Source organism: Zerene cesonia, chromosome 8 (genome assembly GCF_012273895.1).
Source record: "Zerene cesonia ecotype Mississippi chromosome 8, Zerene_cesonia_1.1, whole genome shotgun sequence".
NCBI lineage: Eukaryota > Metazoa > Arthropoda > Insecta > Lepidoptera > Pieridae > Zerene > Zerene cesonia.
This window is the reverse complement of record NC_052109.1, coordinates 3271399-3296946: the sequence shown is the minus strand read 5'-3', so window position 1 is coordinate 3296946 and position 25548 is coordinate 3271399. Positions and strand designations below refer to the sequence as shown.

General features: G+C 35.3%; 1 protein-coding gene across 2 annotated transcripts in view; it reads left to right on the top strand.

Moving 5' to 3' along the window:
* The window catches only part of LOC119828393 (protein pellino), a 43572-nt gene that overhangs the window by 15248 nt on the left and 2776 nt on the right, over positions 1 to 25548 (top strand). Inside the window, exons 3-9 of one of the 2 annotated variants that reach the window (XM_038350523.1) lie at positions 4585 to 4816; positions 20567 to 20761; positions 23092 to 23271; positions 23793 to 23900; positions 24130 to 24286; positions 24861 to 25041; positions 25310 to 25461. In XM_038350523.1, the coding sequence (XP_038206451.1) occupies positions 4585 to 4816; positions 20567 to 20761; positions 23092 to 23271; positions 23793 to 23900; positions 24130 to 24286; positions 24861 to 25041; positions 25310 to 25436 (1180 nt within the window). In that variant the 3' untranslated portion in view covers positions 25437 to 25461. Of the gene's footprint in view, positions 1 to 4584; positions 4817 to 20566; positions 20762 to 23091; positions 23272 to 23792; positions 23901 to 24129; positions 24287 to 24860; positions 25042 to 25309; positions 25462 to 25548 lie in introns of those variants that run through there. The other variant, XM_038350524.1, reaches the window with a different exon arrangement.

The window sequence follows — 25548 nt, the reverse complement described above, 5'->3', positions numbered from 1 at the left end:
AAAAAAAAAAAAAAAAAAAAAAAAAAAAAAAAAAAAAAATCAATATGTTTTCTTGTGTTTTTGTGTGTGCGAGTATTATGCATTTAGAAATTAAACACTTATACGGATTATAAACGCTAAAATCGATGAAAAATAAAACCGCATTCAAAAAGAAAAGAATTCAATTGATGTCGGTGCCTTATTAATAATTACGTAGTTAACTTTTGGAAAATTTTAAATTATGACGATATTATACGCTTATGTGCCTCAAGAGATTTGTATCAGTTAATATATTATGTATAAACCTGTTTCACATTGCCGGGTGAAATTTCATACAATCCAAAACCCAACACTTAATTATCGCTAATTACCAGTTACTTTCACGCCTACCGCGTCAATCTTTAGCCTATATTGACATCGATAAGGTAGGTATTCAATATTTTCCATGTCTCGTCATCGATCCTCAGCTCATGGCATGGTTGCGTTACGTAATCCCAGCCGCTCTAATTCAATTAAACAACAAACTTCTATATTTAACTTGTGTTGTTGTAAAAGTTGAGTAATTGCGCGGTCTCGCTAGGAAGACCTGGCCTGCCGCTCGCTTTAATGAACCAAGTTTACATAAAACAATATTATAAACTGTATTTTTAGGCACGCATCATATTTGGTCAGATTTACGTACTGCACCAGTGTTATTTTTTAAATTAAATCTGGATGTCGATATGGTTTTTATGTTTTAGTTCATTGATTATATTGTATAAAATATGCATGTAAATGTATATTTTAACTTTAAGAGCAATATATTTGTCAAATATTGAATTGTATAGAAGTTTTTTATTTTCTATGTAGGTAGGTACCTAAGTTCGTAGAAACTGTTCCTATATACATGTAACAATTCTTATATTGTAGTTAAATAGTACTAACTGTCACAATATATTTGACTGGATTGTTTAGTAACTGTTTGTAAGTACCTAAATAGTTTATCAAAGGCATGTGCGAGTTTTTTTTATAAAAGGTCCTGAGTTACAAACGTATGACGCGACGGTGTGACCAATAAAACGCGTCAACTTTACGAGCTAAACACACACGCCATAATTTATGACGTAGCGTAGGTATAAGGAATTAAACTCTTGTCTTGAACTGCCTACGCATCAATTGTCGATGTCATCTGTCTTGTCTGCACCGTGGATATGCTCTTGCTCCAAGTGGGTCAAAATGTCCGTATTTTTCTCCCAATTTCCAAATGTTTAATTTTGCTACCGTGTCGATCTGACTCTCGGAAATTTGAGTGGTGCCTCTCCGAAATATTTTGGACATTGTCGGTGTCACTATTTATTCGGTGTAACCATTAATTAAAAGAAGATATGTTCTAAAAAAAAATGTTTAACTCAGTAAAAATTGCACATATAATTTTATCGACTTTAAGTTAAATATTTATTTAGCTTCTAACTTATGCAACAAAAAAATATCTTAGCAGGTTTTATTATTTTTTTTTTGAATGAATTTCAAGAGAAAACATACTGAGGAATATTCATAGAATATTAAAATGATTATGACGTCGAACCGCACATAAATAACGTAACCTTTCAACGTCGCTATTCGTAGACAATCAAACAAATGCAAGTAGCGACGTCCACGCCGCTTACCAGACAAAATATCTATTCTTAATCGGAACTCTTGCGAGTGCAGCTGTAAAGGTTGTCTATACGCATTATGTCAGGAGTTACGACGGCTTACACAATAACACACAAAGGCCGCACTTGCTCGGCTTCCCATGAACCGCATCCAGCTCGACATTGTCCAATTTCTTGCTATCTTTTAACAGTAATGCTTCTTCGTACTGTGCATGCGAAATAAAAACAGTGTGAATAATATGATGCAGTCATTGTCTTCGCCCTCGTTTCGGGCCGTGCGGCGTTGCGAACGGAGCGGGCAGCGGGAATGTGAAGTTTACAAAAGTTTATGCGTTTTCATTATTATTTTGGCGTGTTTGATGGGAAGCGGAAAAGGAAACGTCGGAGCAAGTAGCGTACGCCTCTCGTACATGCTAAGAATACCAAATTACGAAATCCAAGTATGGGAATATACTATACGTCTGACAAATATGTGAAATTTATTGGTCTATTTACGCTTTGTTTAGGATGATCAGACAATTATTTTTATCAAAAAACTTCCATTCCAAAACCGCCTTCCATTTGTCATAATTAGACTAAATTTAAATATGTCCACATGGAGAGCACCAGCTTTCAAATAAGAAAAGAATCACCGAATTTGGTTCATCCAGTAGTAAGTTCAATCAATAACGTTCAAAGTAATAACAAACAAACACACACACACACACACACTCGCTCGTGACACACTCTTTTTTTTTTGTTTGAAGTCGGTTGAAATAATCTACCAGAGATGTTATATATAAGTAAACATGAATTTTTTAGCTTTCCATCGTTGCTATGGTTACACTCAAGTTTTGTGTTAGTCGTCAGCCGTCACCGCTCATCGCTCCGCAACTATGTGGATGATGTCTCTGTTATAACAATTTAACACAAACTCGTGGCGAATGACATCACTCCTGCAGGCACAGGCCGGTGCACGCAACATCCGGAGAATACGTTCATATTGTAATATTATTATAAAATGTTTTATGGGACCATCAACGCCGTTTATATTATAACGGTTGTCGAGCCGTGATGGGAATGTTTATAATGTCCTAGTTTGCTCCAGTCGCTACGGCAGTAAATTAGTGATATCTGTACAAGTAGAAATTGGTGATTGTTTCAATAGAAGTAACGAAGTAATGGTATTATTTTAACATACCTGCCATATGTATGATTTTCAAGATTTGGTTTTAGTATGAAATTTATGTTCTATATTAAAAAAACCCGGCCAAGTGCGATATTCCCATACCGAACATTGTTTTGCACAACCATCACCAGTGTAGACTAAAGAGTATGCCTTATATTATGTGGTTTAAAAAATTAAATATACGGAAAGAGAGAGGAAATTCGACTACATTTTTATAAACTCAACTAAATAAAATAAAAATATTTATATATGTTATATCATATTGTATCTAAATTCGAAACTCATATTTAAACCAAAAAAAAAAGAAACTTATAAAACAAGAAAATATAATAAAAACATATCAGTCTAGTTTACGTGTTGCTGACGGATTTTATTTTTTAAAAGCCAGCATATATCATGTTCAAGGAATCGAGAATTTCATCATAGTTTATATAGTCTAATGACATAGGCAAATAACGTTCAAAATTTTATTTAATACACTCACAACGCAACAGGAACACCTTTTTTTTTCAATGCCTTCTTTACTCTAGAGTCAATAGAGTCTATTGGGAACTACGATAATATTATGAATCACAACAGGACGAAAATACTGCTATCACTGATTAGCATAAAGATAATAATTTGATACATGTAATTTTTAGTAACTGTATGAATTCACAGTTAACGCAATTAAATAGCCGTCTATTTCCATGTTTACACGGAAAATTTTAATTTGATATTATGTACGTGACGACAATAATGCGCCCATTACGCGTTTTCTATTTTCACTATCCCCGTCTGCTTTGAAGGCGATATTAATAGCATGGGCTATTTCAATTAAGCAAATGGAGCGCATTAAAAGCTTTTGTGCGCTGCGGTGCAAGCCGTCATCGTGCAGCCTAATGGCTCCGATGATTTTATAAGTTAATTAAAATAATAAAATGTTGAACAGTTGAGGGCTGATTAATTATGACATACTAATTAAATTTAGCTTGTTTTGTTTTGATAGGAAGTGGATAAGCTGATGAGCCTATTACATTACGCTATGAATGCGTGGAAGTTTTGGTAACACGAGATGTAGTGGGATCATCTTATACCAATCCAATATACGTGTAATGTGTCAGATCTCTATTTAGTTATTTATAGGAATAACGTCTTTATAGATATTATTAACACTTAAAACCTACATATTTAAATGACTGACATTACCTAGTATTTAAATTTGCAGACGGGCGATATTATTTTATTTTCTTATTAGTAAATCCGCCTCTATCATTCCCTTTGAATGAATTTAAAATGACATTTATATGTTGTTTAATTTTTACTTTGACGTTGTGAAACAGAAACTAAAAAGAAGGCGCATAAAAGTAGGTCAAAAGAGTAATAATAAACTACTGGAAAGTATACGAAAACTAACCAACAAAGTATATTTTGTTTAATTCGTTTCATTGTTTGTCTTATGGGTATGATTGCTATCAAAGTAGCCGCTCGTTTCCGCACCGCCTGGATTGACCCGAGATAACAACAAAATAAAATGTAGCCCATGACTCTAACAGATAACGAGGTTTTCTATTGGCAAAATCTGTTTAGTGTATTCAGAGAGAGGGTAAACCCCTACACTTATACCTCTTCATAGTCGTATATTTAATTCAGGACTATCTTTAATATTACTGTTGTATTTCACAATTCAATACTACCAATAGTATGAATTCGTTTATAAATGCCTTATTTATACGTAATAAAGATATTTTAGAAATGTACACCAACAGTCTCTTTGCAATCTAAACTTAGTTTTTATAAATAAATAAATGAACAAATCTGCAGGTACAATGGATTTCTGCCGGCCGGCGAGAGGGGCAGACGTCGAAGCAAATTCGTGCTGTACAGGCGACCGCAAGCGAACGGTGTGCGCCGCTCGAAGCATTACGTGGTGAAGACGCCGCACAGCAGCAAGGCGATACTCGACGCGAGCCAGCACTCGATATCCTACACGTTAAGTCGCAGCCATGCCGTCATCGTCGAGTACACGGAGGACCCAGACACGGATATGTTTCAGGTTAGTGATATATCACGTATTTGAAAATATCTCGGAAATTTGTGTTTTGCTAATAATGAATATTAACAACTAGGTACAGAATGTACTCCGATAATTAGCAGTTTATACGGTGTTTGTATTATTATTGTTTTCTGATTAATAATGCATATTTAACATATGCAAGTAACAATATTGGGAAGTACTTTCAAGAATGCAGTTATAAGGTCAATCGTTGGTAGTTAGCGATGTTTAGTTGAGTTGTTTTATGTAAACAATGCCGATTACTTTAATAAGATAACGAAATCTTAGAAGAAAAACTCGACTTCTTCAGTTCTTAATCTCTGTGAATTATCTGAACATCCATCATTAGAAGACAGTATTAAGTTTTTTTTCTTCACGCGTAACTTCTACGAAAAGTAAGGAAATGATGATGTTAACGTTTGTTTGATCAAAGCATTGTTTCAATTTCACATCTTAAACTGTTCACATTGTGTAATAGTTTACAATTCGAGATGTTACAGAGTACAGACAATGCATGTCGTATTTCGAAATAATGTCAACGATCCCTAGAGGTAGTCCCACCCACGCATTCGAGTCGCTTATCATCCACCAGACGCCCCGTGTTTATTCCACAAGGCGCTTGAACAATATGCCACGTGATCGTGAACAATAGACACCCCAGTTGTTAGCTTTTAACTGAGGAGACAGCCATGTTACAATATAATAGGAAATTCCTATGACTTCACTTAAAGATACACATTTTTCTTCCATTTATTTTTGTACGATCGAAGCTTTAATTCTTACACGGCCTTAAAATAGTCCAAGATTTTTGTATTGGTGATTTGCCAGGAAACACGTGTTGTTATACAACAATTATTCTCGGAGCAGATGTGAAAATGATTTGTTTTGTTTTTTAATAGTATCAGTATTAGCTATGAAAATATACAAGAAATGTTTTGTCGGTTTACGTTACATGTGTTTACGCGGTATCCCAGCTTGCATATCTAATCGCGCATGTGGGTTAGTGCCCCCTGGAGTGAGAACAATGCGTTGGTCCTTACTGGCGCGATGCGCCGGCTTGCGAGTGACAACGAACCTATCGTAACATCTCAATGAGTAAACACGCGCGTGCTTGATAAGGGCGCAGTTGGCGCCCATTCGACAACTAAATTACACTCTTTGTCACTAATTAGCCGCGCGCTCGCCGAAGTGTAACCGTCCGAGATAGCGCATAACTTGGTCACTTTGCAGCTCCGCTCAGTCAATTGCAAGCAATTCCTATGGGGCGTTGAAGTTCGTTGCCGCCGCGGTCGACGCACCGCTCCACATCCTGTTCATTCGACGCCGTTTCATTGTTGTCGCTAACGTTCGCAAACCACACCAACGAAACTTAATAACGTTCCAAGTCCCATTATGAAAACCTGTAGGCTCGAGTGTTATGAGCGCGTAAAATTGACGTTAAGATGCCTTAGTTGTTCTCCGAGAGAACAAAGTCCTTTGTTTGGCACCATTCGCATTATCAAGATTAAATATAAGCTCTGCTCTGTTACGCAAATGTAAACACATCTGTGCTATTTAGACTTTCCAGCTATCGGTCTTCCATATCTTGGTGTCTTGCGTATTTTTTTTTATCGTTCTTTCGCTACGCGATAAATCTTAACCGATTTGAGAATTCCCACGGCGTAGTATCAATATGAAGACAAGAATAACTTGTTTGCATAGCAAACTATTTCTGCGGACATACCTTCCAAAAGTTTGTATTTGCGTAGTATAATTTGCCGATTTTTTTTAATGTATTATTCAACTTGAATGAACCGACGTTTACATGGCCCATGATGAATGGTACTGCCCCGCCCCCGGACCGTCGGCTATTTTAATCATGACCCACTGACCTGCAACTAGTTAATGACAAATTCCTTATCAATTGATTCTTATAATTTGTAAAATTTTTGTTCAATTGAGTGGACATTAGACGATTATCATGGATTGTAATTATTTCAATATTGGTTGTACTTTCAATCAGCGCCAATTAGAATGTTGATGTTATAACGGCTATTTATAAATTAGACTATTTAAATATTTGTATAAATTTAAAATTGGACGTGATCGCAGGGAGTCAATTTTTTTTAAGGAACGCATGAGGTATTTGATCACTTCATTCCCTGGTACTAGGTAAATGTAGTTTACGTTTATCGCCTGACATGATTGCGCAGGGCATAAATAATAATAATGATATACATTTATTATATTTTTTAAACGAATGATAAAACTTTTTTATATAAAGCGTGGAAAACGTGGAAATGATGTTTGGAGCGATAGGTAATAGAAGGAATTCCACTCCGCAATTGTTGTCTGGAACCAAAGCTGAGTGAGGAAAAATTAAAAATTCTTTTAATCGAATCGTAAGATAGTATCTAGAGGGTAAATAGTAGCTCATAACATACATATTTTAATTAAGTATAGAATATTCTAAAGAAATCACATTTCCATCTCGCTCGGCGAAGCCGTCGAGTCGTAAGTCGTTATTGGTAAATGGATGTGACGTGTGACGTCACGGACGATCCGATTCGCATGTCAACAGGGGTGGGGTGTGACGTCAGAGGGGAGGGATAGCGAGACGGCGTGGTCGGGCCAAGGACGTCGCCGGGCCGACGGACCCGCAACATCGCGTTAATCGATACCTATACTTATAATATTAGATTCTTATATATTACAATACCAGCGATACAATATATGTGGAATGCTTTACATTCGATTTTTGTGAATGTTCGATTTGCCCTTGTGCATGTATACTTCTTTACTTGTATATCCATTTTTTTCACCGCACTATAACCTTGATTAGACGTTAAATGATAATAACAAAATAATAATAATTTTAGTTATTTGAAATTGTAATAAATAGGTATTATGAAGATTCCATGGAAAGAATGCGCTATTGGATTTCTGAATAATAATAATCGGCCACTGAAATATAGGGTAACACTATATTAATAGTAAAAAAGTTACTGCTCTTTTATTGTGTGCTAAAAAACCGATACTAACGGTTTCGACGATCGTTAAACCGCCAATCAAGACTAGCCATTAGAATTATATGAAAACAAAAGATTTATATCAGTTTATGATGCCTTTTGTCTTCGTGCGCGTTTTACCAATTTTATATCGTCCAAGTAAAATTATATATTTGAATAGCAATATTTATTTTATGTTTTGTTTTGAATGATATGTTACGTGTTAATAATAAAATAAAGGTATGCAATACTTATTTCCAAATGTCAACCTCATAGCAATATAATACAATCGTAATAGGTATCGTATCGTAATGAGAGACAAGTTTTAGGCCCGAAGACAATGTTGCCCAATGTTGACAATTTATAGAAGCAGCAAATTTCATCTCAACGCTGTTAATTCGTAGTCATCAAATTTATTAATCACAGCATGATTTCATTAGGAATTCCGAAATTCGGTGTACGAACGAATCTAATCGGATAAAAGTGTACTCGCACTGGATAGAGAAAATAATTCGATATGTTCCCTGGCCGGCGTCCAGACGGGCGAAAGTGCAGGACGCATGATAGGAATCTTTGAAAGCCAATGTCATTATTATTTCTTTGTTTCCTTTTTCAATTCAACAAACATATTTTGCAGAGAAAATGTAATGTAAAATTCCTTTATAATATTTGCGTATTATTTCATCGAACTAGTTATGTATGATTTGTGGTTTTGTGCTTTTAGTCTATTGTAGAGGAATCCTTTTTTTTAATAAAACTAGTTTTATGAGAAGACGTTAAATTACCTTATTGTTCGCGTGGATTTGACAGACTTTCAGGATATATTCGTTTGAAAAAGTTTATAAAAAGTGCATAAAATGACCCCAGCTATAAACACACGAAATGTACAAGATCCTTTGTCCGAACAATACAATTAGATAGAAGACAAAGAATTGGCGCGGTGTAAGTACTGAGAAGCCTTGAGATTCACACAGTACATTCAAATTCCACCATAATATCATATTAATTGCACACTCGCGTCCTTGATGAAACCAGTTAGCGTAGGGTATATCACCGTTCCGCTATCTCACGGAAATCCACCTTCTCACTATTGTGTCTGTCTTCAAAACATACACATACCTAGTTGTACATAAACGGCACTCACTCATTGTGTGTGTGTGTGTGTATTTGTATTTGTAGAATTGATTTAACTGTTCTCTTTATAGTTTTTTTTTTACTATCAACGGTACAAATGTTCTAGTTAAACGTGGGACACGTTAATGAATAGGTGCAGTGACATTTTATACGATTCATTTCACAGGTCTTTTGTTAATAGACTAAGAATGTCTTACTAAGATACGTATAGTTCTTTGTGTATTTATAATTTCCAAGTTCAATAGATTACATTCGGGGCTTATCCCTAAATGTTTTAACTTTGATTTGCAGTCAAATATTATTCTTTAATATGCTGCGATATTGTGCTGTATCAATATACAGGCGAGACGGTTCATCGGACCTCATCTCTACGGGGGATGATGCCACATTATTCTGTCTAGACGAGTCCAACTATTGAAATTATATCTCCTAATATGAGGGGAGGTGTCGCGTCAAGTTAGTTCTTCAAACAAACATCGTTACAGCTGTATTTGTCTCTCTCTCTAATAATATTAAGGTTAGAGATGTAATGTAATTTTGCTTCATATCTTTGATAAAAGCTTCAAGTGTAGTTTACAGTTGCAGTACACTATTATGTAAAAGGAATTTGCAGTCGCGTATTTCAATTATTTAATAAGTTATTTCTTTAATTCCCTGTATGAAACCTTTCAAATGCGCCATGCGATTCATAATACGGGCCGTCATAACTCGCTCGTTATAATACCAATGCACTTAGGGCTGCCAGTTAGGACTTCTATTTTAAATGATGTTATTAAAACATTTGCAAATATATTTTATCAGATTCAATATGTCATTACCCTTTCTTATACGTCTTGAATATTTTTTTACAATATGCATATAATAAGTAAAAATACCTTATAAACATTTCAAAGTATGTCAAATAGATACTTATAAAATATACGTTTGCTAGCCCTAAATGCAGTTGACCTCTCTGTGACTTAACTCAATTTACTGCTCAATAGTCAATAGCGCAGCAAGGTTTGACTTCTTCAGATAAGCAAATTATCATTAGTTTACATTTTAATCGAATACGTATTTTGTTTCTTCCAGACTGATAACGGTCGCGATTAACGTTCGTATTCGTGTCATATTTAATCTTACAAACAAAAGGCTAATCGGTCAACCTACCTTTATTGCTTTCCTCATTAGATATGCAGGTAAATGAACTATAAATAACAGTATCTGTTTATGTGTTGAATTTCGTACACACTGTCACGTCATTTATATACTTGAAATCTAAAAGACATGACTTATACATCGATTAAGGCAATATATCAACCCAATAACGATGTAAAAGCCAGTTGTGATAATAATTCACATGGTGACTTGTGAGATTCATATATATTTATGGAAATAACCTTCACTTTACCCTACCCAAGTGCATAGTGTATACTGTATACTTCTGGTAAATCTGTTTGAGTCCAAAGATGTTGTGACCCTGGTTGTGGACCTAGTGGAAAAAGTTCCATGGCTATCTCATTCAACCATAGTTAGACCAGCTAAATATGTAAATAATAAATATGTTGTATTATACTGTCTTATCATTCTTTATTAGTTACATCGAATGGTAATTTTTTCTAAAATATGACAAACTTGATGACTTCAGTTCCTCCAGACTTCAAAATTTTGAAATAAGCATTTTTTTTTATTTACACGGTGCAAAATAAAAGGTAATCTGTAATTGATACAAAGATCGATGTAGCCACAGCTTTAAGTCAAGGGTTTGAAACCTGTCAGGTGAGTAAATAACGGCTTATATGTCATGCTGACAAGGCTTAGAATTATACAATATACGGGTAATATGTGAGGACAACTCGCAAGCTACAGCTTGGCTCACTGTAGTAACATTATATGCTTGACTATGGAAATTCTACGATGATGATTGTTATTGTATGTACATTATACACAATTGATTCAGTGTAAATTCGTTTAGGACCCTCATAGTAAAACTTTATATACAAAAATATAATGTAGAATGATTGATGGTTCTGGATCTTAACATTCGATCAGAAAAAACTAATTTGAATATTGATGAATAATATCATATATAATTCAAGTAAATATGGGATATATTTACTATGGAGAATCATCAGGCTTACACACCAAAAATTATTAGACGTATTCGAATTTTCAGAATTTTTATAGAAAAAACGAAAGTAATACTTTCACACCCGTTTATAATATTGAAGCTCAGTCTTATTTATAATGCCTAACGATTTGCGTATTTGCCGCATAATTGAACACGAACGCATTTCAAACGATTCCTTAAAACGCTCTACCATATAATGAGGTCATACGTGCAATGAATATTTTATGCCGTTTTTCGCACGCGATATATATAGATGAATCTAACGTAATATTATGTGCAACGAGCGCATAGTGCATTATCATAATAAATTTATGGATGTAGTGTAACAGTATTGAGCGGTATTGCTTCAAGAGGATTAACGCACTTTTATTGGTTATAAAAGTAATCAATATTCAATAGTATAGGATATAAATAGTAGCCATACTACATAGTATATTATATTATGTACTGTTCGAATGACATTTAATCGTGTATAATATAAAAATTAATTTTTGGAACAATTCGCAAGAAAAAAGATTCATCAACCGATAAATCAACAGGCAACGGTTGCCTGGTAGAGATGGCTTTTAGCCATAAGGCCGCCCTTTGCATACTAGTTTTTGTTAAATTTTATTTCTTTTTTTTATATTTTGTAAGTGTGTGCAATAAAGAATAAATAAATAAATAAATAAATAATAAAATTTTATTTTATATAGGGCGAAATAAATAAATAAAGTCTATATTAATTCGAATTAATTTTTCATGTTTCTCATACAATGTTTTAATTAAGAAATCCTTGTAAAACTAATTTGTCAACCTCTAACATAATATTATGCAGTCTTTGTTTAGTACACAATGGCTACGAGAATTGGGATATAACCTCAAGGCTCAAGTGATTACATGTATGTATTTTCAACATTCGGCTACACACTGTAAACGCATCAATTTAAAGTCTTAATGATACAAACATAATATGCGAATATTTCTGTATATAAGTTTTTTATGCCATCGTCGGTAATGTAGCTGGTGGGTCGCTTGTTGGTAAGCGCTACTACCGCCCGTAAGGACTGCACTCGACCTTACGCTTCTCCAAATGGATTGCCGGCTTCAAATTGGAATGGGATTTAATGGAAGGATTGACGAAAGGAATAAAGGAAAGGACTAGGAAGGGTAAGGAAAAGGATATGGGCCTCCGGCTCCACGAAACACCTGCTGTGTTGGTCTTTTGTGGGAGTGTGATACTTCCCCGGTGCGACCTGACCCAATTCGCGCCAAAGCGTGCTCGACTCCTACATATATATTAGTTAGGTTTTGCTATAGTAAATTTCGATATTTTTAATCTTACTTACCATAGAAAGAAAACCTGTTACATAGTAAATTTTGCAAATTTATTTAGGTTTGTTTTATTTACTGTCCTCAAATAAAATATTTTTGAATTGGGATTTTCCTTAAGCGAATGGGCTATATTCAGATGAAATGTCGGAACTTGTGCCGACGTGATTGGAAGCGCATTCTTCTCAAATGATGAATGTATAAGGGACCGTACTTTGTGTTGTTAAGGATAAGTATTTACAACGAGCATGATAATAAATAAATATGGAAGTTACAGTTCACAGTTAAACATGTATTTTAAATATTTACTTCCCATTGCAGCGCTGATAGATACATCCTTTATAAAAATGAAAAAGAGGCATAAATCATAATAGGAAAAAAGTACCTAAGTATACAAAAATAATAATGAAAGAATATTGGCATATATTTTTCAGGAATTTTAGATCCTCATATAAATATTTGTATGTAAAGCACCACTATTAATGGTAAACTCTTGTTTAGCAACAAAGTTTGATGTCAACATGTTGCGGAGTTGCTGTCAACATTTTACTGGCGGCACTGCGTGTTGCAGACTTAATAAAACATGTTAAAAAGTTCTTCCCCGAGCATCGATAACATTCAAACAAAACTTTCAGCAACATCGATGACCCACTGTTGCTCAGCAAATGTTAACCATAGATACAAGTCTTCGAAGTTGAATCGTTACTTGCGTTTCAGATAATTATTTTTCCCCTTAAACGATTTCCGGTTGTTTTAATTATCTCAAACATTGTATAGTCTATGACTCTATGTGGTCTATTGTTGTATTTTATCTTTAGTCTCAGTGAAAGTAGGAACTGCAATAACGGTGACGATAAATAAAGATTTCATTAAATACTTTCACTGCAGGTAATCGATTTAGCATTAGAAATAAATCGGCTTTGTTCAATTTATCGTTTAATTATGGAAAACTGTTCGCCGGGAGGAATAGAACGTTGAGATATACAATTATCGACTTATTTTAATCGTTATCTTTATCTCTGGGACACGGTTCAAAGTTCAAACATTTGTGGTTCGAGGACTAATATATGCTTTATTAGATTGTTAATCTCAATTTGGCCAAGAATCCGTCTAATTAAAGGAAACTACCAGCCGTTGAGTATTCTTAAAAATTCAAGTTATAAAGTAGAGCAAGATGACCCAATTTGCCTCTCGGCGTCATTTATGCGGCTCATTTTACGTCTATTACGTCAGCCTTTTCAATTTACCCGCAGCTTTTCATTGTATTTAATACATTCTCGCAGCGGATGCATATTGACGTTCCCCTGTCAGGTCAGTCGATTCATAGCGCTTCAACAAGACCTCCATTTCCCTTACCTTCATATTTGTGTCACGTGTACAATTCTATAAGACCTGTCTTCTCGGTTTCGAATAACCGTCGGCTGTCGTGCTCGATAAGCTATTAAATATTACCCATGCTCAATAGATGCCATCGCGCTAAGCCCTTCTCGGAAATATTGGGATCGTCATTTGATGTTTGAATGCGTTATCTTCCTTCTTTATTATCATCACCAAAACAAGGCGTTACGTGCATTATTGTGACGCATTTATTATTGTTAATGCTCTTTTTATTAAAACTTGTTTAATTTGTTAAGCTCGTTATTATTTCTAAATAAATGTCAGCCAATTTCTGCAACACATCATATTACATCACTAGAGACTGTACATCGCCTACTATCCACCTACATTACAATGATTATTTCCTCAAGCTTCTATAATTAAATGTTAAATTTGATGAACTCTTAACAAGTCAACATTGTATCTCCTAAAAACTTTAACAAAAATGATATGCTATATATACCCATATTAATAAATCGTTTGATTTAATATTATATGCGATTGCAAATCCATTTAAAATTATATTCATATAGCCTTTTTGCGCAACAATATACATTACGAGTTAGGATGCGAATACAAACGCTATAATTAACACCCTTTGTAATTTCCATACGAAGAACCTCCAGCGTAATCTGGCCTCTTTACTCAATACCCATACAATGACAGTGAGCTGTGAGGCCAACAAAGTATCTATTATTTCTGAACAAAAGGAGCGATACCGTTATGTACAGAAAACTGACAAAAATTTTTAAAATTACTCGGACCATTTTAACACGATGCTCTTTTGCCACAAGCAAAATGCCAATGATGGAAGGAAAGGTATGGAAAAAGAATAATGCGTATCTCATTGGTTTCTCAGAACTGACTGCCGATAACTATATAACAGAGCATGTAACATCTGTTAGAGTTTTTTCATATTGCACCTTTAGTCGGCTCTGAACTTGTCAAAGAAACATGTCTGGTGCCATTCTTGTAATTCTATCCACTCAATCTATGTTAAAAGCTTTCTATTGATAGACAAGAGTGACAACGTAGCATATATAAAAATGTGCTAACTGTTCTATCGAAACAATTTTGATAGATTTTTTTAATTTATTTTTCGTCCCACTTTTATAATCTCAACAAATTAAATTAGAATATGTTTATAAGCTTCTTAATATATATGTTGCTGAATATTTGTTTAAGCTTCATTTAGTACAATATTAGCGTAATGCGGTAGAATTTTTCGAGTTAAAAACATCAATTTATCATAACGGAACATTTGCAAAAAATCAGGTGAACCGTTCATTTGCTAAGAAAACTTAACGGTCTCGTGAGGCTATGGAAAATTTATTTTCTCCAATTAACTTATTGTTGATGATAACTTAATCGTATTTACGTTTCGCATCTTGACCTGTCGTTAAGATAATTTGCTATGAAAATTATTTTAACAGGAAATGCGTATTTCACTCAATGCGATCAGCTAAGATAACTAAAGATGTAATTCTATACAAATTTGTTTACTCCAAAAAAAATTCTTATATCCGTTAACAGTAAGCAGTAGCAAATTGAGTTTATCTTTACATTTATACAAACATCTGAATACTTAAAACAGGGTGAAAATTAGATACTATCACCTCATGGTGATAGTACCCGTGACGTCATCGTCACGGGTGTTATTTCCATAAAACAGATAAAAGAGGTAAGGATTGAAATATTTGCTGATTTGTATTAGAACGCGAGTCACCGGCTTTCTCCCAATAATCAGAAAATAAAAATAAAACGATATCGCAAAAAGCATTTCTAAGTAAAATGTATTTTAGAAATGACATTTGTCACGTAATTGACACATGAAGGTTATTGACGTTCCTGTTATTATATTGGATCGTATTATCATTTATATAGGATTGTTGCGAGTATATATTCTGATAAATACCAAAGAAAAATGCTTAATCAAAGTTAAACTTACTGAGTTTAATGTTTAGAAGGTATGAATGACTGCCGTCATGATGTCTAAAAATATTTTCTCATTTTCATATATTTAACCTCGAATACATGGAACGCTCGTGGCGTTATGTAACATGCCGTGAATAATATAATATTTATAAAGAATCTGATTTAAACCACGATTTAATTTTCTTATCGTCATGCGTGTAGCACAGCTGATTGTTTTGGTTATCATGCGTTACATTTGTGCATTAGCTTTGCTCTGGCAACTTTAATTGCGCCTTTTAGAATTAATGATTTGATATTAGTTGTGTGTGTTCTTTAGTATGGCTGTTTTCTATGTGTATATGATTATGTATATTATTGCAGTATAAGACTGATGTCTTGAACATACAGGCTTAATTTCTCTACTTCTTCTTTTTCTGAGTACATGCGTACTGTTTCATCGTGTATGTCCCTTCTATACAATCACTTGTTTTTCTTTTTGAGCTTTGAGTGAAAAATGTCTCAATTTATATTTGAATGTATTTTTTTATTATTATTTTCTGTTGGATCCGAAAAATGCCCATAGTTTGAAATGCTTAATGGACAATTTCAACAATGTTTCCTTATTTAGTACATTAGTGAATTTTGCTCCGCCAAAAGCTGTTGGGATGTAATTAATTGGGATTTCAGCGAATTTATGTGATTACACAGAATTGCGATATAATTTTTCCTTCTGGCGTTGCATGTTAAACGAATAAACGCGGTCAATCTTTACGTTGTCACAATGATCACGCTTCGTGATCCACTTTTGGGGGCCGCACGGAAACAAGTTTGATATTATAATACTGGTATATAATTTACTAGCTTTTGCCCGCGGCTTCACACGCGCAGTCAATATAAATTAACAGTAATATCGCCGTCTATACGAATTATTAAAATTAACGAGATTTTAACACGCATTATAATTTAACTTCCCTTAGGAATTTGATTGCAGTGAGATATTTTAATACGGTAAAAAATAGCCTAAAATAGTATATAATAAAAAGATAAGCAAACAAACACATTTTCGCATTCATAAGATAGATCCTCAATTGATGAAACTATCTCTACTAGTTTATCCCAATAATAGACCCAATAATAAATTTTAAGATTTCGTAAGTTATCTTAATATGACGGTAACCAATTATAAAAAAAAAAATGTATTCTTTCGCGGAACAATTTTTTATTAGCAAGGCTTTTTGTGTGGTCATGCCTTTGATTCGCTTATCAACGCGCCCTTCACGCTTTGCTTAGCCTAAATACGTTACAGTTCTTTTATTCCTGCTTAAAAAGTTTTTAATTATATTATATGTTTTTTTTTTGTTCTTTTAGTTACATTATATGTATGATATAATATGTTCTGCGGAGCTTATTGACCTGTAAGTGATTTGAGTGAAAATAGAATCCGAATCGTTCATGTCCCTATTAGTTTTGACAAGAGTGAGTGAAGTCGATTCAAAGACGCATCCCTTTAGTTTTTTCTATATGCAGCTATTGTCTCGATATCCGATCTATTCGCAATTTATGACTCTATATTCTTCTTATATATAAAATTCTCGTGTCACAATGTTAGTCTCTATACTCCTCCGAAACGGCTTGACCGATTCCTCTGAAATTTGGTAAGCATATTGGGTAGGTCTGAGAATCGGCCAACATCTATTTTTTATCCCGATATTCCTACGGGATACGGACTTACGCGGGTGAAACCGCGGGGCGCAGCTAGTTTTTCTATAAGATTTTATTAATGGATGGAATGGGTATCCATAATAACGTATTTATCCATAATAACGAATGGTAATCCATAAAAAACGCATATTCGCTTGTATAAGTGAATATGCGTTTTTTTTTCTCCATTTTGTCTCGCTTTTTTATTTAAATAATAACAATACCATGTGTCGGGGGTTCTACTTACCTTTTATTTTAGTCTACACGATTACGCGATAAACGTTTTATGATTTTACCGTATGGTCTATAAAATGGAATTGCCAAAGATTTCCAAATGTCATACATAAAAGCAACTTTCTTCAATGTACGATTCTTGGTGTCTAAATCTATTCATATCAGCGCATAGATTTTCCATAAAATGTACTGATAAAAAATGTAAAAAAGTTCTACAAAGGGCCTACGTAAGCACAAAACGCTTCAAACGTGAGGCATTTAAACAACCTGGCATATTCATCCAAAGGTCAGACGATCGATAGTACATTATTTTACAAGTGCATTATGCAGGAGTGAGCCATTAAATACGTGGGTTTGCACCCCCACGGCTATTGACGGGCTTTGGAGATTAGGTGCGACTTTAACTATGATTGATGTTTTAATATAGGACTATTGTATTTCTACATAATTAATGTTTATGGCGTTTAGCTGAAATTTAATGATTTTTCAATTTTTTTCTGAAAGACATATGATTAGACTAGCTGCGCCCCGCGTTTTCACCCGCGTCCGTCCGAATCCCGTAGGAATATCGGGATAAAAGTTGCCTATATGTTATTCCAGTTGTCCAGCTATCTACGTACCAAATTTCATTGCAATCGGTTCAGTAGTTTTTGCGTGAGAGAGCAATAAACACACACACATCCTTACAAACTTTCGCATTTATAATATTAGTAGGATAGTAGGATATTGCTGAGTGTGGGAAATCCCAATCATAAAAATATAGTAAACACCCTCACAAACTTTCCAACTGTTATATTATTTCTTTAAGAATGTTTCTCCTCACCGTGTATTACATGTATCATAATAATCATCGACATAAAGTTACAAAGCTGTATGACATTGTTATTTACAATCATACTGGTGGCTACGAAAACCGTTACTCAACCGAATGCGGCGGGTAATAAATCTGCATTTGAATAGTAGGAGTTAAAAACCTCGGCTGTTGACGGCGAGTGATTAAATGCATTTACATAGATCTACCAATAACATGTAAAGCATGCTTTGAACTACTGCATACTTCATCACCTTGAAGAAAAAGATGTGAACATCTTTAAATGTTATAAAAAAAATGTCTAATATGTATTTTGTAAGTATCAGTATATTTATGACTCACACGATTGTGTGAATTACTGCTATGCACTGAGTACTGATCTATTATCACACTTTTATTAATTAAACGCGTTTAATATCATTTCTTTAAATGTTTATACTGTCGAAAATGCTATCGTACCTATGCAATGAAATGGAAACACATATAATAATGTAGGTACAGCAAAATGTTGGCACGAGATCTGGCAATGAATGAAGAATTTAAAACAAGAAATGTTAACGATGATTATCACATCTATTCTATTTTAGGAGTACGAGCATAAACTATGGATTGTTTTTTGTTTTGATTTAACGTAACGTGCATACAAAGGAACGCAATATATATTTCTTTGCAAGTTTTTTCAACTAATGCAATAAATTACTCTTATGATCCTTTTTATTATTTTATTATCTAGTTCAGTGGTATATATTTATATTCAATTGTACATATAATATATTTTTATTCAATTGTATTTATACGAGTATAGGTATTCTAACTAAATAATTTGTGTCTGTAGTGACACTGTAAATAATAAAGCTTAAGTTTTATGTAACCTTTTTTCTAATTTCTGTTGCAATATTCATGATGTTAAATTTAAATAAACCGGAATAGATAACACCGGCCTCCATTACTGGCGCGTTACAGCTACGGCCGTGTCTTGAAGGCACAGTCGAGGCTACCAGAGCTTCAATGCTTTGTACGGTAGCTATTCAGATTCAACCTAGATTTAATTAAGACCCCCAACAAAAGAAACTCTTTAAGATGTGTGCCTAAATATTCTATATGCTCTTGTGAAAAGTTATGCGCCGAGACAACAACACGAGCTTCCGGTAAAGAAATGTGAATTTGCGTAATTATTCCATTTTAACAGGAGCGCTGCTTTGGCAATGAGCGTTCTGAATATAAACGTTATCCATTATTCTTTTATGATATTAAAACTTTTAAAGTGAATTTGTAATGTTGATGAAATTGGCGTCCTTCGGTTTATGGAAGGAACTTGCTGGAAATAATTATTAACTCTTTTGTGTTAATTTTTATGGTGTTATTCGGAAATGAGAATTTTTGCATATTTTGTAAAGAAAGATGATAAGAATATACTCATCCAGATATCCAAATTTTATAATTATTCCCATTTCGTATTCGCCTTTCTAAATTGTGTGTGTGCTGTCGAACTTGAAGCGACATTTGTCGGATATGACGTCGTCGATCATATCAGTTACAGCGTTACCGTGGTGAGGTGTGAAGCCTCAATGTTACCTCCCCAGGAAACTAGTAGAGCGGCGCATTCGTTCAGCGGAACTAGTGATGTAACGCAACCTTCACACCCGTCGCTCACCGTAGCCAATTGCCTAAGAATTTGCAAAATTGTTCTTGTCTCGTATGCGTTGGGTGACTTGTTGTCGCCATTAATGGTTCTAACGTGGGAAATACAAGCACTTATCGTGCCTTTTGGGGACGTTGATTTACATAATTGAACGTAATGTAACTAGAAATATTCATAAACAAATAAACTCATGTTAAACTTATTATGATGGTATTTCGAACAACTTTAAACTGGTCTTACTCTTGATGTGATTTATGACGTTAGGAACTATAGCCGGCACAATGTGGGATCACTTTGTACTCAGATTTATTAATGTTACCTTTAGTTTTGTAATCTCTCCATGTACTCATACACGAGCCCAGGGAGCCCAGGGTCGCGAATAAATCAACCAACACCCATGGCCCCTTCACTAAAGCGGTTCGACGAAACCTTGCTCCTTCCCCGGGGGTAGTGGGTATCAATTATATGCAATATTTCTCCACTAAAACCATTACACCACGTAGTGTAAACAAATATATTGTCGTTACAGATCGGGCGTTCATCGGAATCACCCATAGACTTTGTGGTAATGGACACAGTTGCCGGCGACAAGACGGGTGACACGAAGGTCCTGCAGAGCACCATATCGCGGTTCGCGTGCCGTATCATTGCCGACCGCAACGACGTCAACAACTGCCGCATTTACGCCGCAGGCTTCGACTCCTCCAGGAATATATTTCTTGGTGTAAGTTGCAATTTTTGAAAGAAGCCTTTGTTAGCTCATCTGTCGTAGCTGTGTGTTTCTGTGTAACATTTAACAGACTCGATTTTAACCCAATTTAAACGGAGAGATTTAATTCAAACTTTGTACACTTATCAAGGTTCGTTGTTATCTTATTATCCTCTTTAGGATCGACAGGATTAAGTCATTTAAAAAATTTAAATTATTAAATTTTAAATGCATAAAAAGAACAAGTGAGATATTTTATTAAGTTGTTAATTAAGTTGAGTCTAAAATTAAAGCGTGTTTTTTTCATCTATACTTATTTATGTATGTGTTGTACACAAGGAAAGTTAGAGGAGGATTGGAACTAGTTTGAATAAAAATCTCATTAAGTTAAGATAACTTTCCATTGACAAATAATATTTGGGAAATGTTGGGAATTGAGCATTAAATCCAAAGAAGGAAAATATAGGAATCTATAAACAATGTACTTATTAGGAAATGCAGTAGGAATTCATTTAATGAGGCTAGTTTTACACATATTCTATACCAGTTTTGTATTTATTCTAGGAAAATCGTTAGGAAAATATATAAATGTATTCATTTTGAAATCCCGGAACAAGATGTAGATTTTTAAAGATGGATAGTGTAGGCAGTTCTGCACCTCGAGATAATATTGTTATCTGAAAAAAAGACATAAATCTAACACCTTTTATTTAAAAAAACTCTTATGATACAACGTATTTAATATCAAATTTTGAAAATCTCTTCGAAACCGTGTGTTATTTTTACTTCTAACGATTTAAATTGTAAAACTGTCTCCGCTGTTTAAATGTCGCTCACATGTCCCGGTCGCATCGGCTATGATTGCTAATGCTTACCATTACGTGACCGGTCTTAATACTTACTCTCACTGTCATAAAAAAATATTGGAACACAACTTTCATTGCGTCTTTATCGCAATGGCAGTAAAGACCAAAATAGCAACGTACGTATCCCGTTTCTAAGCAAACGAAGTCCCTCCGAGGCAGGATATCGCGGTCTGTTTGCCGTATCATTGCAAACCGCAATTATGTGGTCAGGGTTGGCTCCCTGGAGGTTTTGTTTGTTTATGATTGGATGGAATCGATTTTACAACGAGGAAGAAAAACTTGTCATCGCCCGAGGTGCTTGGTCTTTTATAAGAAGCATTATAAAAGTATATTTTAACAGCCCCGTGTCCAGAATTTTTGCTAAGATTAAATGAGTATAATGGTCTGACAATTTTGACGGATTTTTTTGATTTAATTTATATTATAACATAACTAATAATTAGTTTGATAATTTGAAATGGCTTTGCGCCAAATATAATACGTAAGTACCATATGATAATAGAAAATATATAGACAATAGAAACCTTACTCGTATTCTTTGTTTATTTAGTATTTTATGTGTTTTGCCAACCATCTAATTAGGTGAATTTGAACATCTGAACAACCTGCATTATTAATTACCTACCTATTTTACTCAAATATCCAACCTTGAAACCAATTTAAGATTTCATCGGCCGTTTGAAATAAATTCATTAAAAAATTAACATGTTATTGTATACGTGTATATTGATACGAGATCTGCATTCGCATACTGTGATATCCTATTACGTTTGTGGCCATTCATTTTAATTGCAAGGAAAATACCAGATTAATTATTATATGAGAGACAATGAGGCGACCCTCCCTTGACAAAGACCTTTAATAAAATATACAATGAAACAATAGATTTTTTTTCATCATCGAAATCCATAGCGCTTAGTTACATTGTAGGTTGAATAGTGAAGTTAATTAATGTAGATAATTGTTCTACGTTTTAGAATGCGGCAGTTGCATTTGAATTCGACGCTGAGATGAGTTTTGATTCATGATATGATTGTTATATTATTTACGGAGCTAAGACTTCTAATAAAAAAGGGAAATTGATATCGTTATCACGTATTGACTGAGTCTCTCGGTCTCATTTATATAATTAATGTATGCATATCTTTTAGTGTTAAATTCAATTGGAGATTTTTTTTTAATGAATGTGTTGATATAGACGCAGTTTTGTTTCTTTGCCTCTATAGAGTTGTTTCGAATAAATTTCTTCATCGTACCATTTTCATGAATTCATTATATTAAAGCTTTATTATACTGTTGTTTCATAATGTTAAGGATCCCTTGTTCATAAATCGTATGCATCCGTTGATGAACGCGTGATTGTATATGTAGTATCAGTGATTAGATTTAGTAAACTTATGTCCTCAATATTTCTACAATTATGTACTTTGAAATTTTTAATTTGTATTATTGCCATGTAACGAAACGAACATATCGCAGGAGAAAGCGACGAAATGGTCGGAGAACCACGAGATAGACGGTCTCACGACGAACGGCGTTCTCATAATGCACCCGCGCGGCGACTTCTGCGGCGGCAGCGCGACGTGCGGCCCGTGGCGCGAGACATCCGTCGGCGGTGCCGTGTTCTCGCTGCGGGAGAGCCGCTCCGCGCAGCAGAAGGTAAGCGGAACAGCGGCTTTGCTTGCAAGCGACATCTACGTTGACGTTTAATAGATTTTTGACGTATATTTCTAGCAAAAAATCGAAAGCGCTTTCAAATTGACAGGTCCAAACCAAATTTATAAGGGGCCACGCGACAAGTAATAGCTTTTAACATCTGTTGCACTAATCGATTTTCTTTACGGACAAGTAGGTGATCAGCCTTCTGTGTCCTGCCAGACCGAGACATTTTTTTTTTGTGCGTCCCCACCGGGAATTGAACCCAGGACTCATCGGTTCTATGCTAACGCGTTAACCACTGTACCAAGGAAACTGTCAGTGATAATATTACAATGTAATAATTCTTGAGTTTGCTTCGTTTATTTCACTTTATAATTAAGGCATACAGCGAGATCATTCAATCAAAAAGATGTTAAGAAACTTGCTTTTTTCCATAAATTAACTTTTTTCACACAAAAAAATCATATAAAGTGGAAAAAAACTTATTAATTTGTATTTACACTGCTATAAAATGATTTCAGGGCTTACCCTGTCAGGCGGAGACAAATGTACTGAGAGACGGGACAATGATAGATTTGTGTGGAGCTACGCTACTATGGAGAAGCGCTGAGGGACTCAAAAACTCACCGGTAATGGTTCTTAACTATTTATAGCGCTTTTTCAACACACAATTGTTTTGTTTATGTGCCACATTATTTCCTGTATGTGATAGATCACATATAATCCACATTAAGAATAAACTAATTCCTCCCTGGAATGCGAATATATTTTGTGCTTTTTTTGCGCACCTTACCCGTGCGTCGTAGTGACGTTATCGACGATCAAAAACTATAATAAATATGTACAACACAATGATAGACGAAACGTGACCTGGAGGCGCTGGTGGACGAGCTGAACGCCGGGCGGCCGCAGTGTCCCGTGGGGCTGAACACGCTGGTGATACCGCGCAAGCTGTCCGCCGCGCACCAGGACCTCAACCAGCCGTACGTGTACCTCAACTGCGGCCATGTACAAGGTATACAAAAAGTAAAAAAAAAAATCTACAATTTTTTTGAGGATTCCCGTTTCCGCGGTAGAATCCCTCCAAATTGTGTAAAAGTTATTTTTTTAAATACCAACATACAGAACATACAACAAGATTAAGAACTTTCAAATTTTACACCGTTATCCATTTTATAGTGACTAGTGAGAGAGTGAGTGTTAAATTGATATTGAGTTACTTTTGTAACTTTTGGTTAGAAATAATTACATGGCATAGTTGAAAAGTGATAGTAGCGTGTATATATGTGAAAAACTCCTTAAATTTTTATGAGCTTTTTCGAGAATCGAATATGCTCTGGGACACTACAACATTTTTTATTATATTTATCTTTTCCATAACACACGGATACCTCCAGAAAGAAAGCAGCCCCGCTCCTTTGGAAGGCTTACGTTGGGTCGCACCCCTTAGAGAATTGAAGGTCACACAGCGCCATGAACCAGACTATCTTTATTATTATGTTGATCATTCCATCCACATAATAAAAAAAACAGTCTGGTCCCTCATGGAAACAAATATACATTATTATTATTATAACGGTGTCCGGCAGGCGAGCACTCGTGGGGCGCGGAGGGCAGCGAGACGGGCGTGCGGCGCTGCCCCATGTGCATGACGGCGGGGCCGGTGGTGCGCGTGTGCATGGGCATCGAGCCCGCCTTCTACGTCGACTCGGGCCCGCCCACCTACGCGTTCAACCCGTGCGGCCACATGGCCTCCGAGCGCACCGTCAAGTGAGTGGCTCCTTGGTAGTTCGTGCTTTTGGTTCGAGAGCGAGAGTGGCCCACCTGGTTAGACTATTTTTTATTTATCCCGTGTCGAGCCGGGGCGTGCAGCTGGTATGTCTACGGAAGGTTCTTAAAGGAGTGAAAAAAAAAAGTGAAATTGTCCGTAATATTTTATTCCATATAAATAATTCGCAATTGAAAGTGTCGACGGTTATAGACATGGTTTCCCTATATCTCTATTTTATTTTATTAACGCACAAATGTAACATTATAGATACTGGGCGAGCGTGGACATCCCGCACGGCACGAACGGCTTCCACGCGATCTGCCCGTTCTGCGCCGCGCCGCTGCAGGGCACGCCCGGCTACGTGCGGCTCATCTTCCAGGACAACCTCGACTGAGCGCCCGCCCGCCGCCGCGCTGCAGGTACACCCTCCGCCCCCACCACACACGCGCCTGTACCACACACACACCGGCGCTTTTACCATACACACACGCACGAGAGCCTGTATC